At 40.2% G+C, this 27,841-nt stretch overlaps 2 protein-coding genes and 1 long non-coding RNA gene across 3 annotated transcripts; all 3 read left to right on the forward strand.

The window, feature by feature from the left end:
* The first annotated feature begins 1,724 nt into the window (after positions 1-1,724).
* LOC113032610 (formyl peptide receptor 2-like) lies at positions 1,725-3,713 on the forward strand. Its single transcript, XM_026185603.2, has 2 exons — positions 1,725-1,845; positions 2,238-3,713. Exons 1-2 carry the CDS (start codon positions 1,836-1,838, stop codon positions 3,308-3,310), a joined length of 1,083 nt encoding a protein of 360 aa, XP_026041388.2. The 5' UTR covers positions 1,725-1,835; the 3' UTR covers positions 3,311-3,713.
* A 1,492-nt stretch (positions 3,714-5,205) lies between these two features.
* Positions 5,206-6,818, forward strand: LOC145431797 (uncharacterized). The gene is made up of 2 exons (XR_013912099.1): positions 5,206-6,082; positions 6,152-6,818. It is a non-coding gene; the product is annotated as an uncharacterized LOC145431797 (long non-coding RNA).
* A 15,329-nt stretch (positions 6,819-22,147) lies between these two features.
* On the forward strand, positions 22,148-27,477 carry LOC113032434 (chemerin-like receptor 1). Its single transcript, XM_026185355.2, has 2 exons — positions 22,148-22,249; positions 25,929-27,477. The coding sequence occupies exons 1-2, from the start codon at positions 22,240-22,242 to the stop codon at positions 27,005-27,007; spliced, it is 1,089 nt and encodes a 362-aa protein (XP_026041140.2). The 5' UTR covers positions 22,148-22,239; the 3' UTR covers positions 27,008-27,477.
* Positions 27,478-27,841: the final 364 nt, after the last annotated feature.

The following is a 27,841-nucleotide window of genomic DNA, read 5'->3' on the forward strand; positions in this document are numbered from 1 at the left end:
TTATATTACATTCTTCTTATAAGCAGGACAGAGGAGAGAAGAAAAGGTGCGGAGAGCAGAGGAGCTGAACAACGAGATACCAAAATAACAGGAAAGAAGTTATGAGACCAGGGCAGGTAAAATTTAAAAACTTTACTAGATAAATACTTTCTCAAATTAATACTTCATCGACATTCTAACATTTTTTTTTAAAGTTTTATTCCTGCTGCTTAATTTTTTTTATTGCCTCAAACAAGAAGAACTCAAATTGAACTTTTTATTGTTTACTGTTTATTTCTGAATCATTCTAAGAATTCAATCTTTAGTGTTCATAATGTTTGATATGTTATATGAATTATACTATAAAATGTAATTTTAAAAAAACTTTAAAGAGGTGTTGTTATCAAAGGAAAATCCAAAACATTTCAGAGCTGGGCTAAGGGCTCAGTGTTTCAAAACCCTAACAACCCCCCTGGTATAAAGTAACAAATTTACTAAGAAATAAGAATAACTGAATATGTGATTAAGAAAAAAGCAAAACTAATAAATTAATAAATAAACAGAAGAACATCATAAAAACGCACTCCTGTAACGAGCTGTCATTTAGGATGGCACCGTGGTAGTAGAATCGTGAAATGGACACTTGTGGCAATGATTCTGATATATGACAATTTATGTCATCTTTTTCAATGATATTACTGAAGTCAAGTACTCAGTGCAGAGTTCAGAAATTACAAAAGAAATAGCAAGATCGTATCAATAAATTATAAACAAACCACTATTAATGCAAATGATTACCCAGTGCCATGTGCAGAAAGTAATGATATACATGGTCAGAGGGCCCGGTGGCGCCAGTGTCCGGCAGCCTCGCCTCTGTCAGTGCGCCCCAGAGCGGCTGTGGCTACACTGTAGCTTGCCATCACCAGTGTGTGAATGTGTGTGTGAATGGGTGGATGACTGAATGTGTAAAGTGCTTTGGGGTCCTTAGGGACTAGTAAAGCGCTATACAAATACAGGCCATTTACCATTTACCATTTACATAGTACTGGTATACACTGTTAAATGCATGACCACCGAGAAAAATCAACTGCTTGAGACATATGGTATTCTATTATTTGAAAAGTGTCCTTGGGCACCTCTACTTAGTTCTATCTGAACATCTAGATCAACCAGATAATTACAGCTAATGTGCAAACACACAGAAACTTTCCAACACGTGTGCAGGAAGCATTACTGTGTTTTTAAAGCACAGCTAATGCTAACAAAGAAGCAAAAGCATATTTACATTTTTTCCATCTCTGCACCAGTGACTACTTCCATACAAAATAAATAATATACAGTTTTACTGTTTGCATCGACACTTAATAACAACAGTCTTTGCCAAACAGCCACTTTAATGTTATTTGGTGAATCTTTATGCAATAAACTCTTACATTTTTAGCACTTCTTTGTCTTTTGTGTTCATCTGATAAGCCAAAGAGTGTCTGTAAGGGTGCATGAATGTGAGTACAGTGCAGCACAAGAACGATGTAGCTAACCACGATCGGTGATTGTCTACAGTGATATATGTACAACATTGGCACAATATACAGATATAAATAATACTCTTGTAAGATTTGTCCAACCTTTTGAGCGTCATCACAAAAATGTTCATTCAGTTCAGGCAAATGTTGTTGCATTAGCATATTCTGAGGCGTTACTATTAAATTATCTGCTCATTTCTGTATTTGCATACTGCTTCATCTGCAGCTGCAAAAACTGAGAGGGCAGCGTTATCAAAGACAGAGAGCAAGTAGAAGCAGCAACTGATAGAGATCAACTTACAACCACGGCAGACTCTCTCAGCTAAAAAGAGCATGGGGACGGGTAAGTTAATTTAGTCTAGACATATATTACTATTTTTCTTTAAGCAGCAATATGTGAAAGGTTATTTGAGTTCTTGTTAAACTGTTCAAAATGAGCACTCATACCTGTTATTAATTATGTTATTAATCACAAAAGAAACTGAGTTAGATAAATGCAAATATCAACTTGCACACAGAATTCTGTATGTGCATCACAAAAGTAGAAGCTAGTATTGCATAGAACATGTGTTGGAGCCAACTATGAAAATGCATAGCTGTATTTTGTTAATTAAAAATTACTTAATTTGTATAATTTGGCAACAAATGTAATGAAATCCTCTTATTTTATCTGTTCATATAATATATTGTGGAAACATGATTTGTTTAATAAAACATTTTCTTTTTTGCTTTCAGATAACATCACTTTCAATGCAACTCAGTCACCTGAACAAGATGAAGCTTTCACACACATACAAACAGCCTCCATTGTCATCTACTGTGTGATATTTATAGCTGGAACTCTGGGCAATGGCCTTGTTATCTACGTAGCGGGATTCAAAATGCAGAAAACAGTCGACTCGGTTTGGTTTCTCAACCTGGCCATAGCTGACTTCCTCTTCACGGCCTTCCTTATTTTCTCGATCATTTCTCTCTCTCAGAGTCACCGATGGCCTTTTGGAGAATTCATGTGCAAGCTCAACACCTTTGTGAGTGTAGTCAACATGTTTGTCAGCATCTTTACTCTGACAGCCATGAGTTTGGATCGTTGTCTGTGTATCTGTGTGGTGGTGTGGGCACACAACAAACGCACAGTCAGCAAAGCTCAGCTTATATCAGCTGGGATCTGGGTGATCGCTGGCGTCTTCAGCACTCCTTATGCCACTTTTCGCACTGCATCAGTGGGGAACGGAGGGGAAAGTTCCTGTGGTTATTCTGCAACAATCAAAGAACACAAATTGACTCTCTGCATTTTTCGCTTTGTTATGGGCTTTGTGATCCCATTCCTGATAATAATGATCTCTTATGTGTCCATTGGTATCCGTGCAATGCGCATGCCGAGAACAAGGAGACGCAGATCTCGCCGGGTCATTTTCTCCATCATTTTTGCATTCTTCATCTGTTGGTTGCCTTTCCACATTTTCAATTTCATAGAATTGAAGTTAGAGCTCCAGGGGATTGTTAGAATGTATGGTCCTCTGACTGTGAGTCTGGCTTTTCTGAACAGCTGCTTGAACCCCATCCTTTATGTTTTCATGTGTGAAGAATTCCAGAAGAAATTTCGACAGTCCATTTGTTTTGTACTCGAGAGTGCACTGGCAGAAGACCATTTGTTATTTCTGTCCACCCGCTCCATGTCATCAACCTTTTCAAAAGCTTCCCAAAAATCAGACACTGCTGCCACTTTAGATCAGATCGACCCAGCCATTTATGAAAACATCCCAGAAAGCACAGTAATCATCACCGAGGGGATTCCTAGAACTGAATAAGAGTGCCCCACCAAACAATGAATTTTGAAATGAATCATTGTTTTTTGTTTTACATATTTACACTCATGAACAGACATACACAATATAATTTGCTCGTCTGCCTTCACATGTATATGGACTTGAATGAAACCCTCATTTATTCATGTAATGAATTTTACATCAATTTCTAATGAATTTTATTGCATTAAATTTTTTTTTTTTTTTTAACTTTAAACTCTTTCACAGAAATATAAAATGTCAGCTTGTTAGTATGGTACTTATCTATTGTTGCACAGACAGGGAATATCCCATTATGCTTACTATATTTACTTATAATAGTAAGAAAGAGGAGTTACAATTTTAATTAGTCAGAATACGTTAAAACTTATGCGTGCTGCATCTCTGCATTAAAATTCACTAAAACAATTTAACATATGAATGGTTTTTTTGTGTTGTTTGTTTTGTTTTCTGTTTTTTTACTTTGATGCTGTCATTTTTCCATGATTTGGATTTCATCATTAAATTAATTTTAAGTGACTTTTATGTTAGAAGGTAGATGTTGCAAAGCAAAAAATACAATAAATCATTTTTTTTCGTAATTCTTCATGTCATGGCCTTAAGATACAGTTCATATGTTGTTTGGCTACTTTTTGGGAAACATTTAGCTTTCAAGCTCTAATCCTTGGCATTTTTTCATCGATAAATACATGGGAACAAATAATGCTAATAAAAAGGTGCCAAAATTTATGAATTACAATGTTAGGATGCCTGGGTCGTTGACCCAGGGTTTTTGAGTTTATTATATTATTTATACTTTCTAGTCTTTGGCTTCTTTGAGTTCTGTCTTATGGTTTATGTCTCTGTCTTCTTTAGTTGCTCTGTCTCCCCTATCACCTGTATCCCCTTGTCTAGTTCGCGTCTCTGTGTATCCTTAGTTCCTATTTCCCCGTGTTCAGTCAGTGTTTGTCTGCCCTGGTCCCACGTCTCTGTTCCCTTTGTTATAGTGCCTGCCTGTGAGTCTGTGTTATGTTTCCTGTTTTACTTTGAAAGTCCATGTCTGATGTTAATGTGTCTGGTTTTGCTTCCCCTTGTCTCGTTAGGCCTGATTTGCCCCAGCTGTGTTTCCCTCCTGTTACCCATTCCCTGATTGCTCCCTCTGTGTATTTAAGCCCTGTGTTTCTTTGTGTCTGTGTCGTGATCTACCGTTTACGTTGCTGTGTGTTTTGGCAATCTGCCGGTGTTAGTTTATTTTTGAGTTTTTCCAGTTATGTTTGTGTTCAGTATTAAAGCTGTTTTGGTTTAAGTTCTGTCTCCGGAGTCTGCACCTTGGGTCCTATTCCTGTTTGCACACAGCCACACCTAACATACAATAGTTTATTTGCTTAGTTGGCTGTTATGTGTAGACACCGAACTGGTCTGTCCCTTAACACTAGGAAGGCCCAGAGCCCAGCCATTTGGCTTTTCTACCTTTAAAACCCGGAGAGCAGCCAAATGGCTGGTAGGCTTTTAGCTAAGCTTTAGCTTCAGGCAAGTGGAAGCTAAATTGGCTAGTCATTCATATGTAAATTGGGTTGTTACCTGGGAATTCTGGAGGGAGGGGAGTGGGGGTGTGTGGATGAGGGGGTGGGGGAGCTGCTAAAAGCGGTGAGCTTCCTTTTGTTTCATCTTGATGCATTCTCAATCATCCAGGGAAACAAATCTCCAAAAGTCACCAACTTGGAGTGTTTCAGTTTGCCATCTTAGGGAGAAATCAACACACATGGGTGTATGTCCTTTGTTGCTGAGATTTATTGATAAAAACAGTACAAAAAATCAACCATTTGTACACATTTTTACAAATAATTATAAAAAGTGAGTGAGTACATTTCAACATTTTCAGCAATCACTCACAATCCTGGCACTGCCATGGTATCTGTAGTCTGCATTTACCACATGTGTATCTGTTGCAGTGAACACATCGCACAGTGGCATGATTGTTCTTGCAATTGTGTTTGACCTGACACATGGCTCTTTTTCCAGGGCTCGGTGTGGAGGGTTGTGTCAAAGGCAACTGTTCTTTTCTTGCCTTCTTCGCAGCTACATGAGAGTGAGCTAACTCCCTTGCAAGCTCCACCAGGAAGTCCACCCGTCTTTCCTTCGTCCCGGAGCATGCTTGATACAGCACATGTGCATTCAGTGCTGCCATGTCAATCATGTTATAAAACACGGCAACTGGCCAGCGCCGTGTTCCTCTGCGGACAGTGTACTCCCGAACCATCTGGTCCATCACATCCACGCCACACTTTGTTTTGTTGTAAAGGGTGACAGTGTTTGGCTTCCTTTTGGTAGTGTTATCAGTCTGAACCACGCCGTGCATGCTGCTAAGAATATAGACTGTCTTCTTCCATTTGGCCGCATACGCCGTCAGCGTGGCAGCAGATGTTGAAAACACCTAAGAAATAAGATAAATTGTTATTTCCATAGCACTTTTACACACAATGAAACACATAAACATAGAACCAGAAAAGACCTGCAACATACCTGAGTGGTGAATTCATTGCGATCTGTCTGTCTAGTGGATTGAGGAATTTCCCTGCGAATCTTGTTGACTGTGCCGAGGATGGTGGTTTTCCGTCTAAGAAGTTTTTGCGCAAGTGAAAGCGATGTGAAAAAGGAGGAGATACTGGACCTTCCCATTGCTCACAATTTGAATTTGTTCACACTGCAGATGAGGAGACTGCTTCTCCACCTAAAAAGAGAGCTTGTTTGGGGACTGAGACAGCGAAAGATGGCACAGTGTGGCGTGAAGAACAGGTGGGGACCTGTCTCCCTTTCATTGTGTGTAAAAGTGCTATGGAAATAACAATTTATCTTATTTCTTAGGTGTTTTCAACCTCTGCTGCCACGCTGACGGCGTATGCGGCCAAACGGAAGAAGACAGTCTATATTCTTAGCAGCATGCACGGCGTGGTTCAGACTGATAACACTACCAAAAGGAAGCCAAACACTGTCACCCTTTACAACAAAACAAAGTGTGGCGTGGATGTGATGGACCAGATGGTTCGGGAGTACACTGTCCGCAGAGGAACACGGCGCTGGCCAGTTGCCGTGTTTTATAACATGATTGACATGGCAGCACTGAATGCACATGTGCTGTATCAAGCATGCTCCGGGACGAAGGAAAGACGGGTGGACTTCCTGGTGGAGCTTGCAAGGGAGTTAGCTCACTCTCATGTAGCTGCGAAGAAGGCAAGAAAAGAACAGTTGCCTTTGACACAACCCTCCACACCGAGCCCTGGAAAAAGAGCCATGTGTCAGGTCAAACACAATTGCAAGAACAATCATGCCACTGTGCGATGTGTTCACTGCAACAGATACACATGTGGTAAATGCAGACTACAGATACCATGGCAGTGCCAGGATTGTGAGTGATTGCTGAAAATGTTGAAATGTACTCACTCACTTTTTATAATTATTTGTAAAAATGTGTACAAATGGTTGATTTTTTGTACTGTTTTTATCAATAAATCTCAGCAACAAAGGACCTACACCCATGTGTGTTGATTTCTCCCTAAGATGGCAAACTGAAACACTCCAAGTTGGTGACTTTTGGAGATTTGTTTCCCTGGATGATTGAGAATGCATCAAGATGAAACAAAAGGAAGCTCACCGCTTTTAGCAGCTCCCCCACCCCCTCATCCACACACCCCCACTCCCCTCCCTCCAGAATTCCCAGGTAACAACCCAATTTACATATGAATGACTAGCCAATTTAGCTTCCACTTGCCTGAAGCTAAAGCTTAGCTAAAAGCCTACCAGCCATTTGGCTGCTCTCCGGGTTTTAAAGGTAGAAAGGTAGAAGCCTGGGCCTTCCTAGTGTTAAGTTAGTTGCAGGTTTTTTTTCTTTATTGATTCATAGATCAGTGTTAAATGTATTACGAAAAACATTACTCTGAAAATGGTTAGAGACTGAATGAGTAAAAAAGCAAGAAGAAAAAAGAAAACTATTGCTCGAGACCCCTTCAAAAATTACAGTAATGAATTCTGACACCATGGAAACAAAATATAAAGAAATGTATAAAGAAAACATGCTAAATAGTCAGTTTTCTTACATTGACTATTCAGTATGTAAACAAAAAGATGCAATAGTTACAGTTCAAGGAGCAGCGTGCTGAAGTTAGTATGAAAATGTCGTTTATTTTCTTTTTCTGTTTTTTAAAAAATTGAATTATGACTTTAAGGTCTGAGATTAGAAAAGATGTACATCCTTGAGATTTAGCAACATTTAAAAGCCTTCATTTCAGTTACTCTGTATTCAAGTATATTTTTTTAAATATGCAAATAACCTTTTTTGAGATTTTTTTTAAATACGTCATTAGGCCTTGGGGTGTGGAGTGCTGTCTTATTTTCTTTCTTTCTTTCTACCATTTCCTGAGAGAACATGATTGTCAGCTCAATAGTCCTACAAAGAATTAATGGTGCCTCTCCAGACAGTAATGCACCACCATACCATCAGAGATGCAGGCTTTTCAACTGACTGCTGATAGCAAGATGGATGGTCTCTCCCCTCTTTAACCCAGAGGATGCAAATGTTTGCATGTTTTCCAAACACAACTTCAAATTTCAATTCGTCTGAATACAGAACAGTTTTTGACTTTGTCTCAGTTCATTTTAAATTAGCTTTGACCCAAAGAAGATGGAGCATTTCTAGATCATGTTAATATATGGTTTCTTGAGAGATGTGTGGAGATACTGGACTTTTGAAGAAACTTGCCCTGTGGAATCAGGACCTTCACTATTGTTGAACTTGTGTTTGGATTGTTGTTTCACCTTCATACTGTAAATAAAGTCACTGAACATTATCTGAGCGGTTCCTTGAAAACATTTGCAAATGACAGCATTCTGATTTTTTTCTCACATTTTGCACAACATTCCAACCTTTCAAGAATTGGGTTTGTAATTGCCCAAGAATGTAACACTGCCCATTATGATAGCTGAATATATGGTTTATATCCCTCATTTTAGCTTTCCAGTTATATGCAGTTCTGTCTCCTCTGTAGCACCTCAGGGATAGTGAGTCTCCCTCTATTTATTACTAATGTATTCCGTGCCATCAGTTGGTCCTTTGTGTAGAAACATTATGTATAAATACACATGCACTTGTCTGATATGTCATACATTTCTTTTGTATTTATGCATAGGAATTTGTATACTATGTAATATGATTCTGTAGTCAGTAACTTGCAGTAAATTGCAGCAAATTGCATCTCCTCAGACTTAAGATTCTATACCCGCAGCTCATCACTGGGTTAGAAGACTTAGATTTAGAAGAAATGCCATACACGGCCATATAAAGAATTCACAAACCCACCACTAAGTAATGATGCATTGCTTATGGTATACACAGTTAAATACATGACAACCAAGCAACCAACAGTTTAACAAAACATTTTTTTGTGTTCCCTAAAAACCCCCAAAATAAAGTCATTTGTCTCATTTTAGGGTGGCCCACTCGCCTGTGGGATCAATGGTATTTGATACCCTGTTGATATTGTTTCCTGGGGCACCTCTAACTACCGTTGCAGTATATTGCTGTGGGTCCTTCCTGTACAATGGGATTGACAGATTACTATTTACAACAAATGTTGTAAACAATGGTGTAGTTAAAATCTGCAAAACACAGATCGATTCAGTGCTTTTTGTGCTTTTCTTTGCTGCTGTTTGATGCCTTCGTGGAAAAATCAAGCAAAAAATTCAATTTACGGGCACAGTTGGCAAAAGGAAAATGTAGATAAGCAAAAACAATGGCTATAAACAGTGAAATATACAACACAACCACATTAATAATAATAATAATAATAATAATTCTTTGAAAGTGCCTTTCAAGATTGCCAAGGACACTTAACAATATAATAAAATACATAACAGAACAATGACAACAAAGAAAAATAAGAAAACAAAAGCACAAGATAAAATAAACAAACAATAGGTTAACAGTGAATATGCAGATTTGAATAGATGGGTTTTGAGTAGGGATTTAAACTGGGTGAGAGAATCAATGTTTCTTACACTGAACAAAAATATAAACGCAACACCTTTGTTACTGCTCCCATTCCCCATGGGATGGACATAGAGACCTAAAATTCATTCCAGATACACAATATAACCATCCCTCCCAAACAGTGGTCACAAATCAGTCCAAATGTGTGGTAGTGGGCACATCTGCTATATTGAGATAATCCATCCCACCTCACAGGTGTGCCACATCAGGATGCTGATCTGACATCATGAGTAGTGCACAGGTGTACCTCAGACTGCCCACAACAAAAGGCCACCCTGGAATGTGCAGTTTTGTCTCACAGCAAAATGCCACAGATGCCACAAGCAATGAGGGAGCATGCAATTGGCATGCTGACAGCAGGAATGTCAACCAGATCTGTCGCCCGTGCATTGAATGTTCATTTCTCAACCATAAGCCGTCTCCACAGGCATTTCAGAGAATATGGGAGCACATCCAACCGGCCTCACAACCGCAGACCTCGTGTAACCACACCAGCCCAGGACCTCCACATCCAGCAGGTTCACCTCCAAGATCGTCTGAGACCAGCCACCCAGACAGCTGCTGGAACAATTGGTTTGCACAACCAAACAATTTCTGCACAAACTGTCAGAAACCGTCTCAGGGACGCTCAACTGCATGCCCGTCGTCCTCATCGGGGTCTTGACCTGACTCCAGCTCGTCGCCGTAACAGACTTGTGTGGGCAAATGCTCACATTCGATGGCGTCTGGCACGTTGGAGAGGTGTGCGCTTCACGGATGAATCATGGTTCACATTGTTCAGGGCAGATGGCAGCTGAGAATGTCCCAGTTCTTGCATGGCCAGCATACTCACCGGACATGTCACCCATTGAGCATGTTCGGGATGTGCTTGACCGGCGTATACGACAGCGTGTACCAGTTCCCACGAATATCCAACAACCTCGCACAGCCATTGAAGTGGAGTGGACCAACATTCCACAATTGACAATCTGATAGACTCCATGCGACGATGTGTTGCACTGCATGAGGCAAATGGTGGTCACACCAGATACTGACCGGTTCTGGGTCCCCAGACCCCCAATAGCGCAAAAAACTGCACATTCCAGGGTGGCCTTTTGTTGTGGGCAGTCTGAGGTACACCTGTGCACTACTCATGATGTCAGATCAGCATCCTGATGTGGCACACCTGTGAGGTGGGATGGATTATCTCAATATAGCAGATGTGCCCACTACCACACATTTGGACTGATTTGTGACCACTGTTTGGGAGGGATGGTTATATTGTGTATCTGGAATGAATTTTAGGTCTCTACGTCCATCCCATGGGGAATGGGAGCATTAACAAAGGTGTTGCGTTTATATTTTTGTTGAGTGTATATTTGGGGGTTGAGAGTTCCACAGGTTGGGAGCAGAGAAGCAGAAAGCTCTGCTTCCCATGGTGGTGAGGTGGAAAGAAGGCACAGCAAGCTGAATAGAAGAAGAGTATTGAAGTGAGCGGGCAGAAGAGATAGTGCTTAACAGGTCAGAAAGGTAGGGAGGAGCGAGGTTATGAAGGGCCTTGAAGGTGAGCAGAAGAAGTTTGTACACTATCCGGAATTTCACACGGAGCCAGTGAAGTTCCTGGAGAACAGCGGTGATGTGCTGGCAGGAGGGGGTTCTGGTAATAATGCGGTCAGCGGAGTTTTGAACCAGCTTACTTAATAATTGGTAGCTTAAAAACATGTTTTTAAGTTGTTTACTCGTAAAAATTATGTTCCTCCATTACTTTTTCCACATTATTTAAAACGATTTTAAGTGTTATGTAATTAATTACAGCAATTACAAAAAAGTTAAGTTAATCTGCTGCTCTGCTCCCAACCTCTTAATCATTTTTTAAGTTAAAATATTAAGTTGCTGATTTTCTTCATTGTTATCATCATTTTAGCTTTCTCTTATTTTTGTTAGCTTTCAATGGCTACCAAACCTTACAAGATTTTGCATTTTTCTTTTACACAATACAGCAAACACCTTTAAGATCAATGTTACACATGTAGAATTCCAAACAGTTAACAATTTTTGAAACAGAGTCAGCATCTTTAACGTAATGCTGGCTCATTTATCAGCACATCTCTCTGAGGATTAAAGATTGGATAGGTGTTAAGGACAGTTGTAAAGGTTTTACAACAACTGCCAAGGCACAATTTGTTGAATATAATATCAAAAACAGCTAGGTAGAAAAAAGAAAAAAAAACGTTTTTTGTCTTCTGTTTTTTGTCAACACTATCATTTTATTCCAATGGACTTCCAAGTACAAAGCAACACAATCTGAATAAAATCTCTTAGTGCTCTAAAACAAGTGACATCTTTAGAAAATACTGTTCTTGGGACTTTCCACTGGCTCTCAGTCCATCCAGGTCAAGGAACAGCTTCTGAAAACTTCAAAAGTATATTTTAGATCCATGCAATAGCTCAGATTGAGAGCATATATTATGCCCACGAGTAACACACAGCACCTTGGGAAATCCTGGCCCTCCAGGATTTTTGTTCCTTCCACCTGTTATGGCAAATGCAGATGGACCCAGGAAGCAGAACGCACGGAGGCACAGTTGCGGTGAAGACAGTTTATTTACAGTGAGGGGGAGGTATTTACAAGGACAAAATATATACAGTGTATTAATCGGGACGCGGAGCCAGGACGCATTTACGCAATTTACGCATTGTTCACTCCCAACTCGGTTTGGTTTCTCAACCTGGCCATAGCTGACTCCCTCTTCACGGCCTTCCTTATTTTCTCGATCATTTCTCTCTCTTAGAGTCACCAATGGCCTTTTGGAGAATTCATGTGCAAGCTCAACACTTTTGTGAGTGTAGTCAACATGTTTGCCAGTATCTTCTTTCTGACAGCCTGGATGTCTGGATCGTTATTTGTCCATCTGGGTGGTGGTGTGGGCACACAACAAGAGGACAGTCTGCAAAGCTCAGCTCATGTCGTGGGCTTTGTGATCCCATTCCTGGTAATACTTGTCTCTTAAGTGGCCATAGGCATCCGTGCAATGCGCATGTCAATAACAAGTGTGGAAATATTAAGCAAGATAGATGTTGTTGCTCAAAGGTTAAAAGAGCCAGGCATTGAGGATATGAAATTATGTGTAGGCTAGTGGAAATGGATTTTATTATGACATATATACCTGTATACACTAGATATGTAATCATAATTACTCAGATAAATTCTGTGCAATCATATATACTATGCACACTTACAATGAAGTGTCTTATATAGTGGAGTCACTGTGTTAAGCAATTAACCTGCATGTTCAACTCACATGACCCATATATTTAGGTCAAATATATCTACCACTATATGAATGAAAAAGTTTGTGCCACTTGTTGTATGAATACATGCTGATCAGTACTGTTTGAAAATGTAACAGTGAGGATCAGTAAGAAACCTTTGATAGTGTTATGGCCAACTGTGACTAGTCTAACATAGGGTTAATTCAGCTTGGCACTGCTAAAGTATGCGCATCGGACCCCTTCTCTGCATCCAGCTGCATTTAACTGTAGTGCTTCACTGCGTGTTCAGCCCTTTACATGGCTGTACAACAGCCGTTTAGATGGCTGTACAGCAAAAGCAGGCGGCCCTTTAAAGGGCTGTACAGCAAAAGCCTGCGACCCTTTCTATGGCTGTACAGTAAATGCGTACAGCCCTCTCAATCAAACATGTTATGATAAGCTCACAGAGGGGGGTGAACTCACCCTCCCCATTGATGTGGAGGGGGGTAGTGGAAAAGTATAGTAGCTCTATTAAGAGGAAATGCTTCAGAGCTTCCTTGGAGCATACTCTGCCAGGCCTAGAGTGTGACATGGGTGATCTCCATATGCATATGCTTTGCTAAATAATGGGTTGAAGTTGAACTTTACTGTCTGTGAATGACTATTTGCCAACAAAGAATGAAGTGAAGCCAGCGTGCTTTGAAAGTTTGCATCGCACATGTTTTGGAGTCAATTGTGTTTATTTTTTACAGCTGAGTAACAAAAGGATCAGAGAAATCGAGAGAGGATCTTGACACAAGGAAACCGAATCATTTTCTCCATCATTTTTACATTCTTCATCTGCTGGTTGCCCTTCCATGTTTGCAATTTTATAGAATTGAAGGCTATGACTCACCCAGATCTTCATGGCATTGTTAAAATTCATGGTCCTCTAACTGTGAGTCACACTATGTAAATCATACTATGCACAAACCACAAAAGCATCCGGGGTGCCGCTCCAGCCCTGGAGCGGGGTGCTGCCGGTGCATCGAGCCACCTGGGGGGGCTCTTCAACTGGTGGGGAAGATTGTCACATCTTGCAGGAGCTTTCCTCTCCTCAGGGGCTCTCTCTGCAGGAGGGGGAGATACAGGAGAGGTGGAAGAAGATCTCAGCCTGGGTGTTTATTGTCTTATGTAGTCTGGAAGAAGAGTGGATGCAGTTTTCTCTGTGGTGGGGTTGGGTGGACTGTCCCGGGCTCTGTGGGGCCGGGAGGCGCTGCTGCGCTGGGCCCCGGTCTGGATGGGCCTGGGCCCCCTTTCCCTGGCGGGTCGCGGAGTATGGGGGTGCCTACTGGGGTCAGCGGGGGAGCTGGCCCCAGGGAGGGGTCACTTGCCCCTCCCTTCCTTCCCTCCCCATCTCCAGCTGCCTCCCTCTTCCCGCTCCACCACAACCACCCACACATGCAGGACCTTGGAGTAGGGGTATGTCACCAGGGTGCAGAGGGAGGTTTGGAGTCTTCTCTCACCACCTCTGCGACCTGCTGGAGCGGGGGGGCTAGGAGGAGGAGTTGGCCGTCCGACTGCGGTCTGGAGTGTGGGGCCTTCCTGCTGCTGCGGAGTCGGGGCCTCCCCCCACCGCAGGGAAAAGGGTAACACCACCTGGGTCTGGGTGCAGTTTCCCCTCCAGGGGCAAGGGTACCTAGACCCGGTGTGTAGAGTACGCTTGGGGAGTGTGATCGTGTGTACAGCGTCTCTTTATGTCTGTCTCCACGTTGGTTGAGTGTGGAGTAAGTGCATATGAGAGCATGAGGGTGGGAATGGATGTTTGTATATGTGTGTGCCTGTATTTCTGTGTCTATATGTCAGGTTGGGTATCAGGCGCCACCTCTCTGGGGACATCTTAGGCCCTCCAAGGTTTGGAGGCCTATCTCCCCCTACCACCACTTCCCCTGCCAGTGGTGGACTCCCTCAGACATCGGTGCGTTGGTGGTTCTTTGTGTCCGGGGATGGGCGTCCAGGTACACACCGGCTCACTCCTTGGCAGCCGCTTATCGGGGCCTGGAGCCTGGGGCTCGCTCGGGCCACTTCGGAGGTGGGGTGCCCCCGGCCTCTCGGCCTGGGGCTCGGTCACTCAGGCACGGCTGGCTGCCGACGGAGCTCACGGGCACGTCACTGCAACTCCCCCTGGCTTCTGCTCCGCGGCTGCTGAGTGAGCCCTCATCTGGGACTCTCCTCAGCTCTTTCTGGGACAGTGGCGCAGCTGCCCCTCTGTTGGTCTTCCTTGGTCTCTTGTGTTCTGGGGGCCTCTGGATGTCTGGAGTTTTGATCTCCTCCATACCTGCTTCATGCCCTGGAGGACGGGGCTGTGGCCCCCCCACACCCTCTAGCAGATCATTACATGAAGGAACCTTTTAAAAAAACAAAAAACAAGCGCGTCCATGCTCACAGGTGTACACACGGGTGATCACACCCACAAACTACACCCTTTTTGGCTCCTACCTCAAAGCACACTGTGTTCTGTTGATCTTATGTGCTGCACAATAATGTTTAATATTTAGTATTTACTGTCATATTCCCATATATCATTGTGATGTTGTTTATTCTATTACTCTTGTTCTCTTCTGCTTGTTTTCTTTTTTCTTTCTCATCAGGTGATCCAGGTGATTGATATATGCATTTTTTTTCTTCTTTTTTTTTTTCTGCTCATTCTGTTGGTTTTTGTTTTTTACCCTTCTCCCCCGTCCCTCTTCTCAGCTGTTTCTCTTTCCCTCTTTCTTTCTCCCCTTCTTTCCCCCAGTCAAGTCTGTCCCGTATTCAGTAAGTGAAAATAAAATAAACAATAAAAGGTGAATCAAATGGACCATTACGGCAAGGCTGGGATGGTCAATTTGGTAAAGTAAATCCGTTGGGCATCTTTCTTTGCCTTTAGACAACAATTCTGATGGCAAAAGAGCCAAACGGGACAGGCAAAAAAAAAAAAAAAGAAAAAAGACACAGTAAGGATTACTTTCAGAGAACCACAAACTCCAGGAATGATCATTCCAAAAAGAAGGAAAAAAAAGAAAAAGAAAAAAAATGACAATAAAAAAAAAAATTAAAATTAAAAGCAAAAAGGAAAAATTAATTCGTAAAAAAACATTGAGCACATTAATACATTAACATTAATGGTAGACCAATAAATGAGGAAATGCAGGAACCCTCAGCTGGGTCTAGGTATCTGCCTGCACACATTTTGGGTACATGTCTTTCTCACCTCGGGACTGGTTGTTTCTACATTAAATTAAATTATTTTGTTGCAGAAGTTGAAATGTTTATGCACTATTATTAGTAGTAGTAGGGATCTCCCAGAGGCATCTCCCAGATGCAGAAAAGCATCTGGGAGATGCTTTTCTGCCAGATCGATATATTATATTATAGAGGGTGTCATGGCTATTGGATGGATTCACGCGCAGAGTTCTTTGCAAACAAAAGAAGACAATTTATTTACAACAGGGAACACCTCAGTGCTATATATATGTACAGTGAGTTGGGAGGGGGGTCCAGGGCTCAAGGGAGAAGGGATAATCCACACACACTCACTCCTCTTCAGCCGCACACTCTCCAAAACTCCACTCATGCTGCCACACACAGAAAGGGTCCATAATCTGCTCCAGGAGGAGGGTATCTACACACAGAATTCACAGGGAGATTGATTGATTGATTGATTGAATCTTTATTTTGAACATGTTGAAAAAGTACAACAAAATAGAATTAAAAGAGACAAATGAACAAAGCAAAACAAAAGGCAAACGAGCAACCACAACTCCAAATAACTTTCATGTTCAAAAAGGAGCAGGAAGAAGCATAAGCCTTTTTAATTCCACCCCTTTTCCACTATCTAGTATCAATATACTACAGAAATACCTCCTTGCAATTACATTATATGTCATGTGTATTTTTTTCTCATTTTTTTTTAAATATATATACATATATGTTTCTATCTATCCATACATACGTATTTACACATACGCACATATACACATTTTCAATAACCCCATTAACACCTCAAGGATACACAACCTACAAATATATATATATACCCATACCAACATACCCGTGCACCCGCACACACATGAAAATATTAGACAAGAACACCCTATCAAATCTCTACCTTTTCCCTGTACCCTGTAAAAACCATATCCTTAAACCGCTTTTTAAACTGTGCCATGCTCGGACATTGCTTCATATCTTTACTTAGTCTGTTCCACAGCTTCACTCCACACACAGAGATGCAAAAACTTTTTAATGTTGTACGGATACGAGGATGTTTTAAATTTAATTCCCCCCCTCAAATTGTATTCCCGTTCCCTTTTAGAAAACATTTTTAGAATATTGTCAGGAAGCAGGTTATTTATTGCTTTATATATAATTTGTGCTGTGAGAAAATGAACCAGATCTGTGAATTTTAGAATTTTTGATTTTAAGAATAGTGGATTTGTATGATCTCTGTAACCAGTTTTATGGATTATCCTTATGGCCCTTTTTTGCAATATCAAGATTGATGATAGCGAACATTTGTAAGTATTGCCCCAAACCTCTGCACAGTAATTCAAATACGGTGCAATCAGGGAACAATAGAGAATGTGGAGTGATTTGTGGTCCAGAATGTGTTTTACTTTACTTACGATTGAGACACTTCTTGAAATTTTGTTATGTATATGATTTATATGAGATCCTTAGATGAAGCCGAGAGCACGAACTCAGGAGATTCAACGTTCCAGCGGTGAGCTGCTCTGTGCCACTGCCTTAAATAGCAGCTGGGGAACTCAGCCAGAGCAGCAGGTGGTGACAATCACAGGTGCGTGGGCCAAGAGCAAGAACCTGTAACGAGCTCCGCCCAGGCAGAGAGAAGGAGAAAAACAACAAAACCTGTAGCCAGTGTGAACCAGCCAAAGATATAGAGGGGCCATGACAGAGGGTACTAACACATGGTATGAAAGATTTCCCCTATCTGTCCTTTAACGAAGGGGCTTTACTGTCTGTCTGTAGAGGTGAGGGTGATGGTCAGGGTTATGCACATTGGATAACAATTTGTTCTCTTTGTGGTATTTTCTTAACTTTAAACAATAAACAATGAACAGAGTGTTATTCTTTTTTTTTTATAAAGGAACCAAAAATGGTATTTTCCTCTTTTTGATAACACAAAATGTATCAGAATCATCCTGGGAACTTTAACCGTTTATGTTAAAACAGAACATAAACAGTTCCCTTGGCTCCATGATATCTTCTTCACTCACACCATCAGATATTTGAGGCTGCTCAACTCCCCTCATGCATTCTTCTCTGTCCATTTCAATAAACTTTTTTAGGTAAAATTACTAAACATTACTGAAATCTTACCAAATCAAAGTTAAGGTTCTCAAACTGAAGCTCCAATTTTGAGTTTTACCAGCATAATTATAATATCTAATTACTTAACCACATTTTGCACCATAAAATGTGGAAGCTGTAAATCTTGTCATTTTGAAAATCTAATCTGTGTGCTCTGCCCAGCCCCCACAAATATGGCATCTAGTGATGGGTCAGTCGCAAACCAAACGACTCTTAGAGCCGGCTCTTTGAAGTGAATGATGGGAGCTGGCTCCTCATTGGGAGCCGTGTTTTTGTTTTTGTTTTTCTTTCTCTCACCCTCTCTCACACACCTTTTTTCGCATCACGCCGGACGTGATTGGTCAATATGTGTTTGTGCCTTGTGTTTTTGCTGATCACAGGAGGAAGGGGCGGTAGTTACACTCGCAGCAGCAGTAGCACACGAACAGAGCAGGAGGGAGTGAGAGAAAGAGAGCCGGGGCAACAACAAGAGACAACATCGACACATTAGAAAGATATAATAAAGAAAATGAATGACACCAAGAAAGAAGCAAAATCTGGAACCATTTAAATTTTATTGACAATACAAAGGCAGAGTGTCTGCAGAGTCTGCAAGAAAAGAGTGTCATGTAGAGCCGGCTCTACAAACAACCAGCAGCACAGGCACCTGAGAACTGTCCACCCATCAGTGCAATGGAAAGATAAAACACAGTCAGTTGAGCGTGATATTATTGAAGGTGCCAGTGTGTCTACTGCAAATGTTGTTGTTGGTGCTGCTGCTGCTGCAGTATACAACCACCTAAACCAACCCAGAGCTCTATGAGACAGTTTTTGCAAAGTTGAATTATAAATAGTTGTTATATATATATATATATATATATATATATATATATATATATATATATATATATATATATATATATATGTGTGTATATATATATATACATATATATATATATATATAATTTTTTTTGTGTGGAGTGAATAAATAAAACCATTGTGGCGGAGGTGTGGTCTCGGTTCTGCTGCAGTTTGTGTTGCCATAAATAAAAGGGCTGCTGCCCAAACATAACGCCAGTGTGTGTGTGTGTGTTCCGGGGTCCTGTGTCACAAGCATATTTATATATTAAACATATATAAATAAAAAGTCATTCATTTTGTGCATAATTTTATATTGTTGTTGATAATATATTAATTAAAGCAACAAAACAACCTGAAGAGCTGCTTGGGAGCCGAAAGAGCCGGTTCTTTTTAGTGAGCCAAGCTTAAAGAGCCGGTTTTCTAAAAAGAGCTGGAATTCCCATCACTAGTGGCATCAATAGATTTTAATTGATAGCTCAGGATGGCCTCTTACAGGATATTACAGTAGGACTTATATGAATTACAAGAATGGTGCTTTATATAAAGGTCTCACACTCATGTTCCTGGCAAAAATTAATTGCCGAGTCTTTGAAGAATATGGGAACCCAGGGACTCATATTTGTCCACCAGCAGCAGCTTGGCCCGCTGCTCGTTCCGGACCATTTTCTGACCTTAGGATCGTTTGAGGGTGCATCAATTTTTTTTAATCAACAGGAAATGACGTATTTGTTTTCACGTGGTAGCGGAAGTGTGTGCTGCAGACACGGGAACCGAACCATATGCTCCGGCGCTGCGCGAAACACACCCGCGGCAGAGGCACTCCTCCCCGGGGGAGCAGGAGCAGCAGCGCCGCCTGGGGACATTTTTGGCTTCTGAAAAAAAAATTAAAACCGGATCGAAATTAATGTTGGTGCCAATCTTTTGTCCATCTAAAGGCCTAATTATAATAACAATAAAATATTACTTCAAATGTTTTTTTTGGAAAATATTTTATGTTTTATGTTTTATGTTTTTGGGGCAAAAAAAGCAGTGCGCTCATGTGACGAAACCGGGATATAAAGGGTTAAAATCCGCGAAATGTAATTAAAACTTGACATGAATATTTCAAGGAGAGGTAGGTCTAAAAGATTGGCTAATTTAAAGTGGAATAAAATATTAATATATAAATTTTTTAAAGCACTTTTTGGGCGTGGTCGATAGTGTGCATTTTATGAAATGCGCTCCTGGAAAAAAAATAAAAGGCGATCGAAATGACTGTTGGTGCCAATCTTTAGTCCATCTAAAGGCCTAATTATAATAACAATTGAATATTACCTCAAATGTTTTTTTTGGAAAATATTCAAGTTTTTTGTTTTTTGGAGCAAAAAAAGCAGTGCGCTCATGTGACGAAACCGGGATATAAAGGGTTAAAATCCGCGAAATGTAATTAAAACTTGACATGAATATTTCAAGGAGAAGTAGGTCTAAAAGATTGGCTAATTTAAAGTGGAAAAAAATATTAATATATAAATTTTTTATAGCACTTTTTTGGGCGTGGTCGATTTGTGGCTCTAAGACCGATAGTGTATGCATTTTTCTAAGATCCTCCAGCTAAGAAGTCAATCACCATCTAAGGTGTTATTCAGTTTCAGTAGCAGTTATTGCACTGATGGTCTGATGTGTTGCTGTTTTTACTGACATTTCCTGTAGCTTCATGTTGTTGAGTCCTTTTAAAAGCACAGAAATTACAGAAGCTGATCCTTACAAGGCAGTTGTAAGCTCACTGCAGCATAGATGATCCACTCCCAGAATTAAGCTGTATGCAAATTGCACAGAAGTCTCTCTAGTGCATTCGTCACATGTGATATGGGGGCAACTGGATTATAGTCATTCAGTTCTGATGGTGTTGGATTATTCAGTACAGAACAAGGCAGCATGTTTTCCATATCTTCTCCTGAATTTCTGTTTTTGTATTTTGGTTCTGTATTCCTTATTTAGTCTTCTAGTTATGAAATTATATTTACATTCCCAGGCTTAGGACGATGCTATGTTCTGTGCCTCTAGTTTCCTGTTTGCTTTTTCTGTGGGGTTTATTTATCCCCTTTTGTATTCCCTTTCTATGCCTCCTGTCTTGCCTTGGTGCCATCCCTTCTGTGTGTCTGTCAAGCTCTGGTGTCTTTGTCTTTATAAAAGCCGCTGCAACACATGCAGGAAGGATTAGTTTAGAGCACAGCTAATGAATATTTTAACAAAGAAACCAAAACACCTTTACATGTTTCTCATCCCAGCATCAATGAGTACTTCCGTATAGCATTGATATTTTACTGGATTGTAGGGCTGTGCGATATGACCAAAATCTCATATCCCGATATAAGAATTCTATTGTCCCAATAACGATCTAAATCACAAAAATGTAACATTTTCTGTAAATTCTGTGAATCTCGACTGCGCATCATGTAGCTGGAGTTGAGTGTTTTAACCGATGTATGAAACCATACATTTTTAGACATAAGTTGTAACAGCCACCGTTTTCTTTGTGAGTATTTATTACACGGCGTGCTGCGGGGAAAAGCCTGTTCTAAAGTTTGAGTCTAAGGTTTATTTTTTAGCACCTGGCGGCTCTTTTTTAATTCTCATCCGTAAATAATCTGCTCTGTCACGTGATTCCGTTTATTTTGAAAAGTCTCAACAGGATCTTGAACTTTATTGTGAAAGGTTTATGTGGAACATAAACAAGCGGACACGCGATGGTGTTACCGTCGTTGTTGCTAACCACAACGCATAAAAACAGGAGCTTGTCCTTCCTTAGTGTGGTTATATTAAATATAAGAGAAAGAGAGAACTTTAAGAAATTATTATAGCCACTACAGTGACCATCAAAACAATGAAAAAATTGTGCCGTAAACAGTTTATTTTGCGATACCATGAAACAAACGATAGTGTAAAATGAAATGATAGACGTTTTTATATCGTCATCCGATATATATCCTTATATCGAACACCCCCACTGGATTGTACTACTTTTACTGACAATTAATAATAGTCTGCAAAACAGCTACTGCACTGCTGTTGGATTAATCTGTGAAACATATACTCAGACAGCTAGTGAGTGTTTGATAGGTCAAAGAGTTGTAAAAGTGTATGAGGAAGTTTAAAATTTAGCATAATATAGCAGAAAAAAATACACTTAACCACAAGCAATTACTCTTATACAATGAAATATGCAAAATACAAATACAACACACTGCAATAAATACTAATCTAGTAAGACGTGTAACCTTTTAAAAGTAATCAAAAAATATTCATTTAGGTTCACCAAATGTCATGCACTCCTCTGTTGCTTCATCAGTGTATATTGAGGCATTTCTGTTATTTTGTCTATTCATCTCTCTGTGTGAGTATTGCCTCATCTGCAGCAACTCAGAGGGAGGAGTAATCGAAGATAGAGAGCAAGTATAAGCAGCAACAGATAGAGATCAATTTAGAATAACGTCTGTCAGCTAAAAGAAACATGAGTGGGGGTAAGATGATTTACTTTAAATATAAAATGTATTAGCATTGAATGCTGATATGAATTCCTGCTAAAGTTATTTAGATGAGCATGCATGCCTGTTATCATTTCTGATTACAACATAAATTAAGTTAAACAAATTCAAAATTTCAGCTTGCATAAAGTACTTGACATAATCTAGTAGCATATTGGAAGTAAGGGTTGCATAGTGGATATATATATATATATATATATATATATATATATATATATATATATATATATATATATATATATATATATATACACACACACACACACACACACTCACTACCGATCAAAAGTTGTAGAACACCCCAATTTTTCCAGTTATTTATTGCGGTTCAGTTCAGATCAAGCTTGAAGTGGTACATAGCTAAATGGTTGACTGCCATGGGTTAAAAAAAGGTAAGGTTACCTAAAACTGAGAAGTAATGTATATTTTAAAATTACACAAAAAGACCTGTTTCAGCAAACACAAAATGAGTTAACAATTTAAAGCTGTTCTGCAGGAATGGAGGTTGTCATGCCTTGAAAGCTGGTACTACTAATTCCTACAGGTGTTCCAACTTTTTTGGAGTACTTACAACCCCCTTTGTCTGCATAAAAGCAGTGTTGGAACACACTGTGGTACCATAACCTCGTGAGCATCAGTTGAACAATATTGTACTGCAGAAAGTAGTGTGTTGCTACAAAAATTGTGGAAAAAAAGGCAATTAGCAACGGAAGAGTGACTGACCCTTGTAACACTTAAAAATGTAGGTCTTTCCTACAAAGAAATTGCAAAGAAAGTCTAGGTGTCAGTGAGTACTTTTTCTTTCACCATCAAAAGGCACTCAGAAACTGGGGAAACTCTGACAGGAAGAGGTTTGGCACAGAGAGTTAACAGCTTGCGTGATAGACAGCTCACACAGCAACAGCTTTAAGCACAGCTTAATATTAGTCTCAGTTTTAACTTTAAGGAGAATACTTCCAGCTGCAGATTTGACAGGATGAGTTGCAGCAAGAAAGCCATTGCAAAGATGTCAGAATAAGACAAAGAGGCTTGGCCATGAAACACTACCACTGGACTACTGAATACTGGAAGAAGGTATTATGGACTGATGAATCAAAATTCGAAATCTTTATTCATCACGCAGGATCTTTGTACGCCGTCAAGAAGGCGAAGTGGTGGTTCCACAGTGTGTGGCATTAATGTCAAACATGGAGGAGGAAGTGTGAAGGTCTGGGTGTTTTGCTGGATTGAGGGTCAGTGACTTGTACAGAGTGAGAGGCACCCTGAACAAAAATGGCTACCACAACATTCTCCATCACCATGCAATACCCTCTGGTATGTGCCTAGTTGGTCAGGGGTTCATCCTACAGCAAGATAATGACCCAAAACATAAGTCCAAACTAACTACCTCAGGAAAAAAGAACAAGATGGTAAGCTTGGAAACATGGAGTCACCAGCACAGTCTCCAGACCATCGAGCCGGTTTGGGATGAACTGGACAGAACAGTGAAAGCAAACTAACCTACAAGTGCCACATGTTTATGGGAAATTCTTTAACAGATATGGGAAGAACTTTCTGAAGAATATTTGATTTCTATTGTAGAAAGAATGCCACGGGTGTGTTCAGCTGTTATATTTGCCAAAGGTGGCTGCTTTGATGAGTCAAAGGTTTAGAAAACATTTTGGTCTATAAATTGATTCCATTATCTGTTTGTTTGTTTTTAACTCCAATTGTTTATTTGTACTATGCTTTCATTTCAGAATGCAATTAGAAATTAAAGTGCATAATTTTTAATAAAAAACTGAAAAAATTGGAGTGTTCTAAAACTTTTGAAGGTATCTATTTATCTATCTATATATATATATATATATATATATATATATATATATATATATATATATATATATATATATATATATATATATATATATATATATATATATATAGCGATATATATACAGTGGGGCAAAAAAGTATTTAGTCAGCCACCGATTGTGCAAGTTCCCCCACCTAAAATGATGACAGAGGTCAGTAATTTGCACCAGAGGTACACTTCAACTGTGAGAGACAGAATGTGAAAAATAAATCCATGAATCCACATGGTAGGATTTGTAAAGAATTTATTCGTAAATCAGGGTGGAAAATAAGTATTTGGTCAATAACAAAAATACAACTCAATACTTTGTAACATAAACTTTGTTGGCAATAACAGAGGTCAAACGTTTACTATAGGTCTTTACCAGGTTTGCACACACAGTAGCTGGTATTTTGGCCCATTCCTCCATGCAGATCTTCTCGAGAGCAGTGATGTTTTGGGGCTGTCGCCGAGCAACACGGACTTTCAACTCCCGCCACAGATTTTCTATGGGGTTGAGGTCTGGAGACTGGCTAGGCCACTCCAGGACTTTCAAATGCTTCTTACGGAGCCACTCCTTTGTTGCCCGGGCGGTGTGTTTTGGATCATTGTCATGTTGGAAGACCCAGCCTCGTTTCATCTTCAAAGTTCTCACTGATGGAAGGAGGTTTTGGCTCAAAATCTCACGATACATGGCCCCATTCATTCTGTCCTTAACACGGATCAGTCGTCCTGTCCCCTTGGCAGAAAAACAGCCCCATAGCATGATGTTTCCACCCCCATGCTTCACAGTAGGTATGGTGTTCTTGGGATGCAACTCAGTATTCTTCTTCCTCCAAACACGACGAGTTGAGTTTATACCAAAAAGTTCTACTTTGGTTTCATCTGACCACATGACATTCTCCCAATCCTCTGCTGTATCATCCATGTGCTCTCTGGCAAACTTCAGACGGGCCTGGACATGCACTGGCTTCAGCAGCGGAACACGTCTGGCACTGCGGGATTTGATTCCCTGCCGTTGTAGTGTGTTACTGATGGTGACCTTTGTTACTTTGGTCCCAGCTCTCTGCAGGTCATTCACCAGGTCCCCCCGTGTGGTTCTGGGATCTTTGCTCACCGTTCTCATGATCATTTTGACCCCACGGGATGAGATCTTGCGTGGAGCCCCAGATCGAGGGAGATTATCAGTGGTCTTGTATGTCTTCCATTTTCTGATGATTGCTCCCACAGTTGATTTTTTCACACCAAGCTGCTTGCCTATTGTAGATTCACTCTTCCCAGTCTGGTGCAGGTCTACAATACTTTTCCTGGTGTCCTTCGAAAGCTCTTTGGTCTTGGCCATGGCGGAGTTTGGAGTCTGACTGTTTGAGGCTGTGGACAGGTGTCTTTTATACAGATGATGAGTTCAAACAGGTGCCATTCATACAGGTAACGAGTGGGGGACAGAAAAGCTTCTTACAGAAGACGTTACAGGTCTGTGAGAGCCAGAGATTTTCCTTGTTTGAGGTGACCAAATACTTATTTTACACCCTAATTTACGAACAAATTCTTTACAAATCCTACCATGTGAATTCATGGATTTTTTTTTCACATTCTGTCTCTCACAGTTGAAGTGTACCTCTGGTGCAAATTACTGACCTCTGTCATCATTTTAAGTGGGGGAACTTGCACAATCGGTGGCTGACTAAATACTTTTTTGCCCCACTGTATAGTGCACGTAATCAAATATTATTTTTTGTTCTTTTGCCCCATTTTTCTGTGTATGATGTATAATGTGTTAAATAATAATCTTTCTTAAAATACTTTCCTTCTTGTTTTCAGGTAACATCAGTTTCAATGCAACTCAGTCACCTGAACAAGATGCAGCTTCCACACACATACAAACAGCCTCTATTGTCATCTACTGTATGATAGTTATAGCTGGAACTTTGGGCAATGCTCTGGTTATCTATGTGACGGGCTTCAAAATGAAGAAAACAGTTGACTCAGTTTGGTTTCTCAACCTGGCCATAGCTGACTTCCTCTTCACAGGCTTCCTGATTTTCTCGATCATTTCTCTCTCTCAGAGTCACCAGTGGCCTTTTGGACAATTCATGTGCAAGCTCAACAGTTTTTTGAGTTTAGTCAACATGTTTGCCAGTGTCTTCATTTTAACAGCCATGAGTTTGGATCGTTGTTTGTCCATCTGGGTGGTGGTGTGGGCCCACAACAAGCGCACAGTCTGCAAAGCTCAGCTCATATGTGTTGGTATCTGGGTGATTGCTGCGGTCTGCAGCACTCCTTATGCCACTTTTCGCACTGTTGTGGAATACAATGGGGTACATTACTGTGGTTATTCTATGACACATGAACAGCAATGGAGTCTCCACATTTTTCGCTTTCTTATGGGCTTTGTGATCCCATTCCTGGTCATATTTGTGTCTTACGTGGCCATAGGCATACGTGCAATGCGCATGTCAAGAACAAGGAGACGCAGATCTCGCCGAATCATTTTCTCAATCATTTTTGCATTCTTCATCTGTTGGTTGCCCTTCCATGTTTGCAATTTTATAGAATTAAAGGCTGTGACTAACCCTAAAACCTTGCCCATTGTTAGAATCGTGGGTTCTCTGACTTTGAGTCTGGCTTTTCTGAACAGCTGCTTGAACCCCATCCTTTATGTTTTCATGTGTGACGAATTCATGAAGAAGCTTCGGCAGTCCATATGTTTTGTACTCGAAAGTGCTCTGGCAGAGGACCATTTATCGTTTATGTCCACTCGCTCCGTGTCATCAACCTTTTCAAGGATTTCCCAAAAGTCAGAAGCTGCTGCAACTTTGGAGAAGATCGACCCAGCTGCTTTTGAATCCTGCACAGAAAGCAAAGTAGTCATCACTGAGGAGACACCAAACCCCGAATAAAAACTTACCGTTGGCAATGTAAATTTGAATTAATTTTTTAATGTAAAATTTAATCTCAGGATGATTCAGATTGTAAATTTGTGCAAAAAAATCTAAAATGTTTTGTTGTTTTGTTTTTGTGACCCCTACTGTTTTCTTTAGATTTTTCTAACTATTCCAGGGGAAATCTCACTATGCTCCATGCAGTAGTAAGAAAACTAAACTAGCCATTATAATAGAAAACCTATGAAGCTTTGAATTGTGGTATTTAATTTGTTAAAAATGAATTATGTAATCCATACAGTCATATTAACATTTTTGATTGAAGAACAGCTTTATATTTGTGTATATGAGTTTCTAATGCTCTAGATTATTTCATGTTTTTTAATATCAGCATCCACTGAACGGGGTATTAATTATGCACATAATTAACCAGAATAATTGTCTCATTTCTTTAAAAATTCGTAATAAACCATACCTTACAGATTTTATATTGTTATCAATCTCAAAACCCACAGTAGCCATTTGTTGTCTTATCTCTGTGTTCTGTAGCAATTTAAAATTAAATGGTCCAAAGTCGTCTTCATCACAGTGTAGCAGAGGTGGGACCAAGTCACTGTTTTGCAAGTCTCAAGTAAGTCTCAAGTCTTTATCCTCAAGTCACAAGTCAAGTCTCAAGTAATGTCAGGCAAGTCAGAGTCGAGTCTTAAGTCACTGGTGTAAAAGTCAGAGTAAAGTCACAAGTCTGAAACTTTGAATTTCAAGTCCTTTAGAGTCCTAAAAAAAACAAAAAAAGAATGTTGCAGTTATATGCTAAATGTAAATATTAGACCATGTAATTTTTAAATCTGTATT

The sequence above is a fragment of the Astatotilapia calliptera genome, chromosome 11 (genome assembly GCF_964374335.1).
Source record: "Astatotilapia calliptera chromosome 11, fAstCal68.1, whole genome shotgun sequence".
In the NCBI taxonomy this organism is placed as follows: domain Eukaryota; kingdom Metazoa; phylum Chordata; class Actinopteri; order Cichliformes; family Cichlidae; genus Astatotilapia; species Astatotilapia calliptera.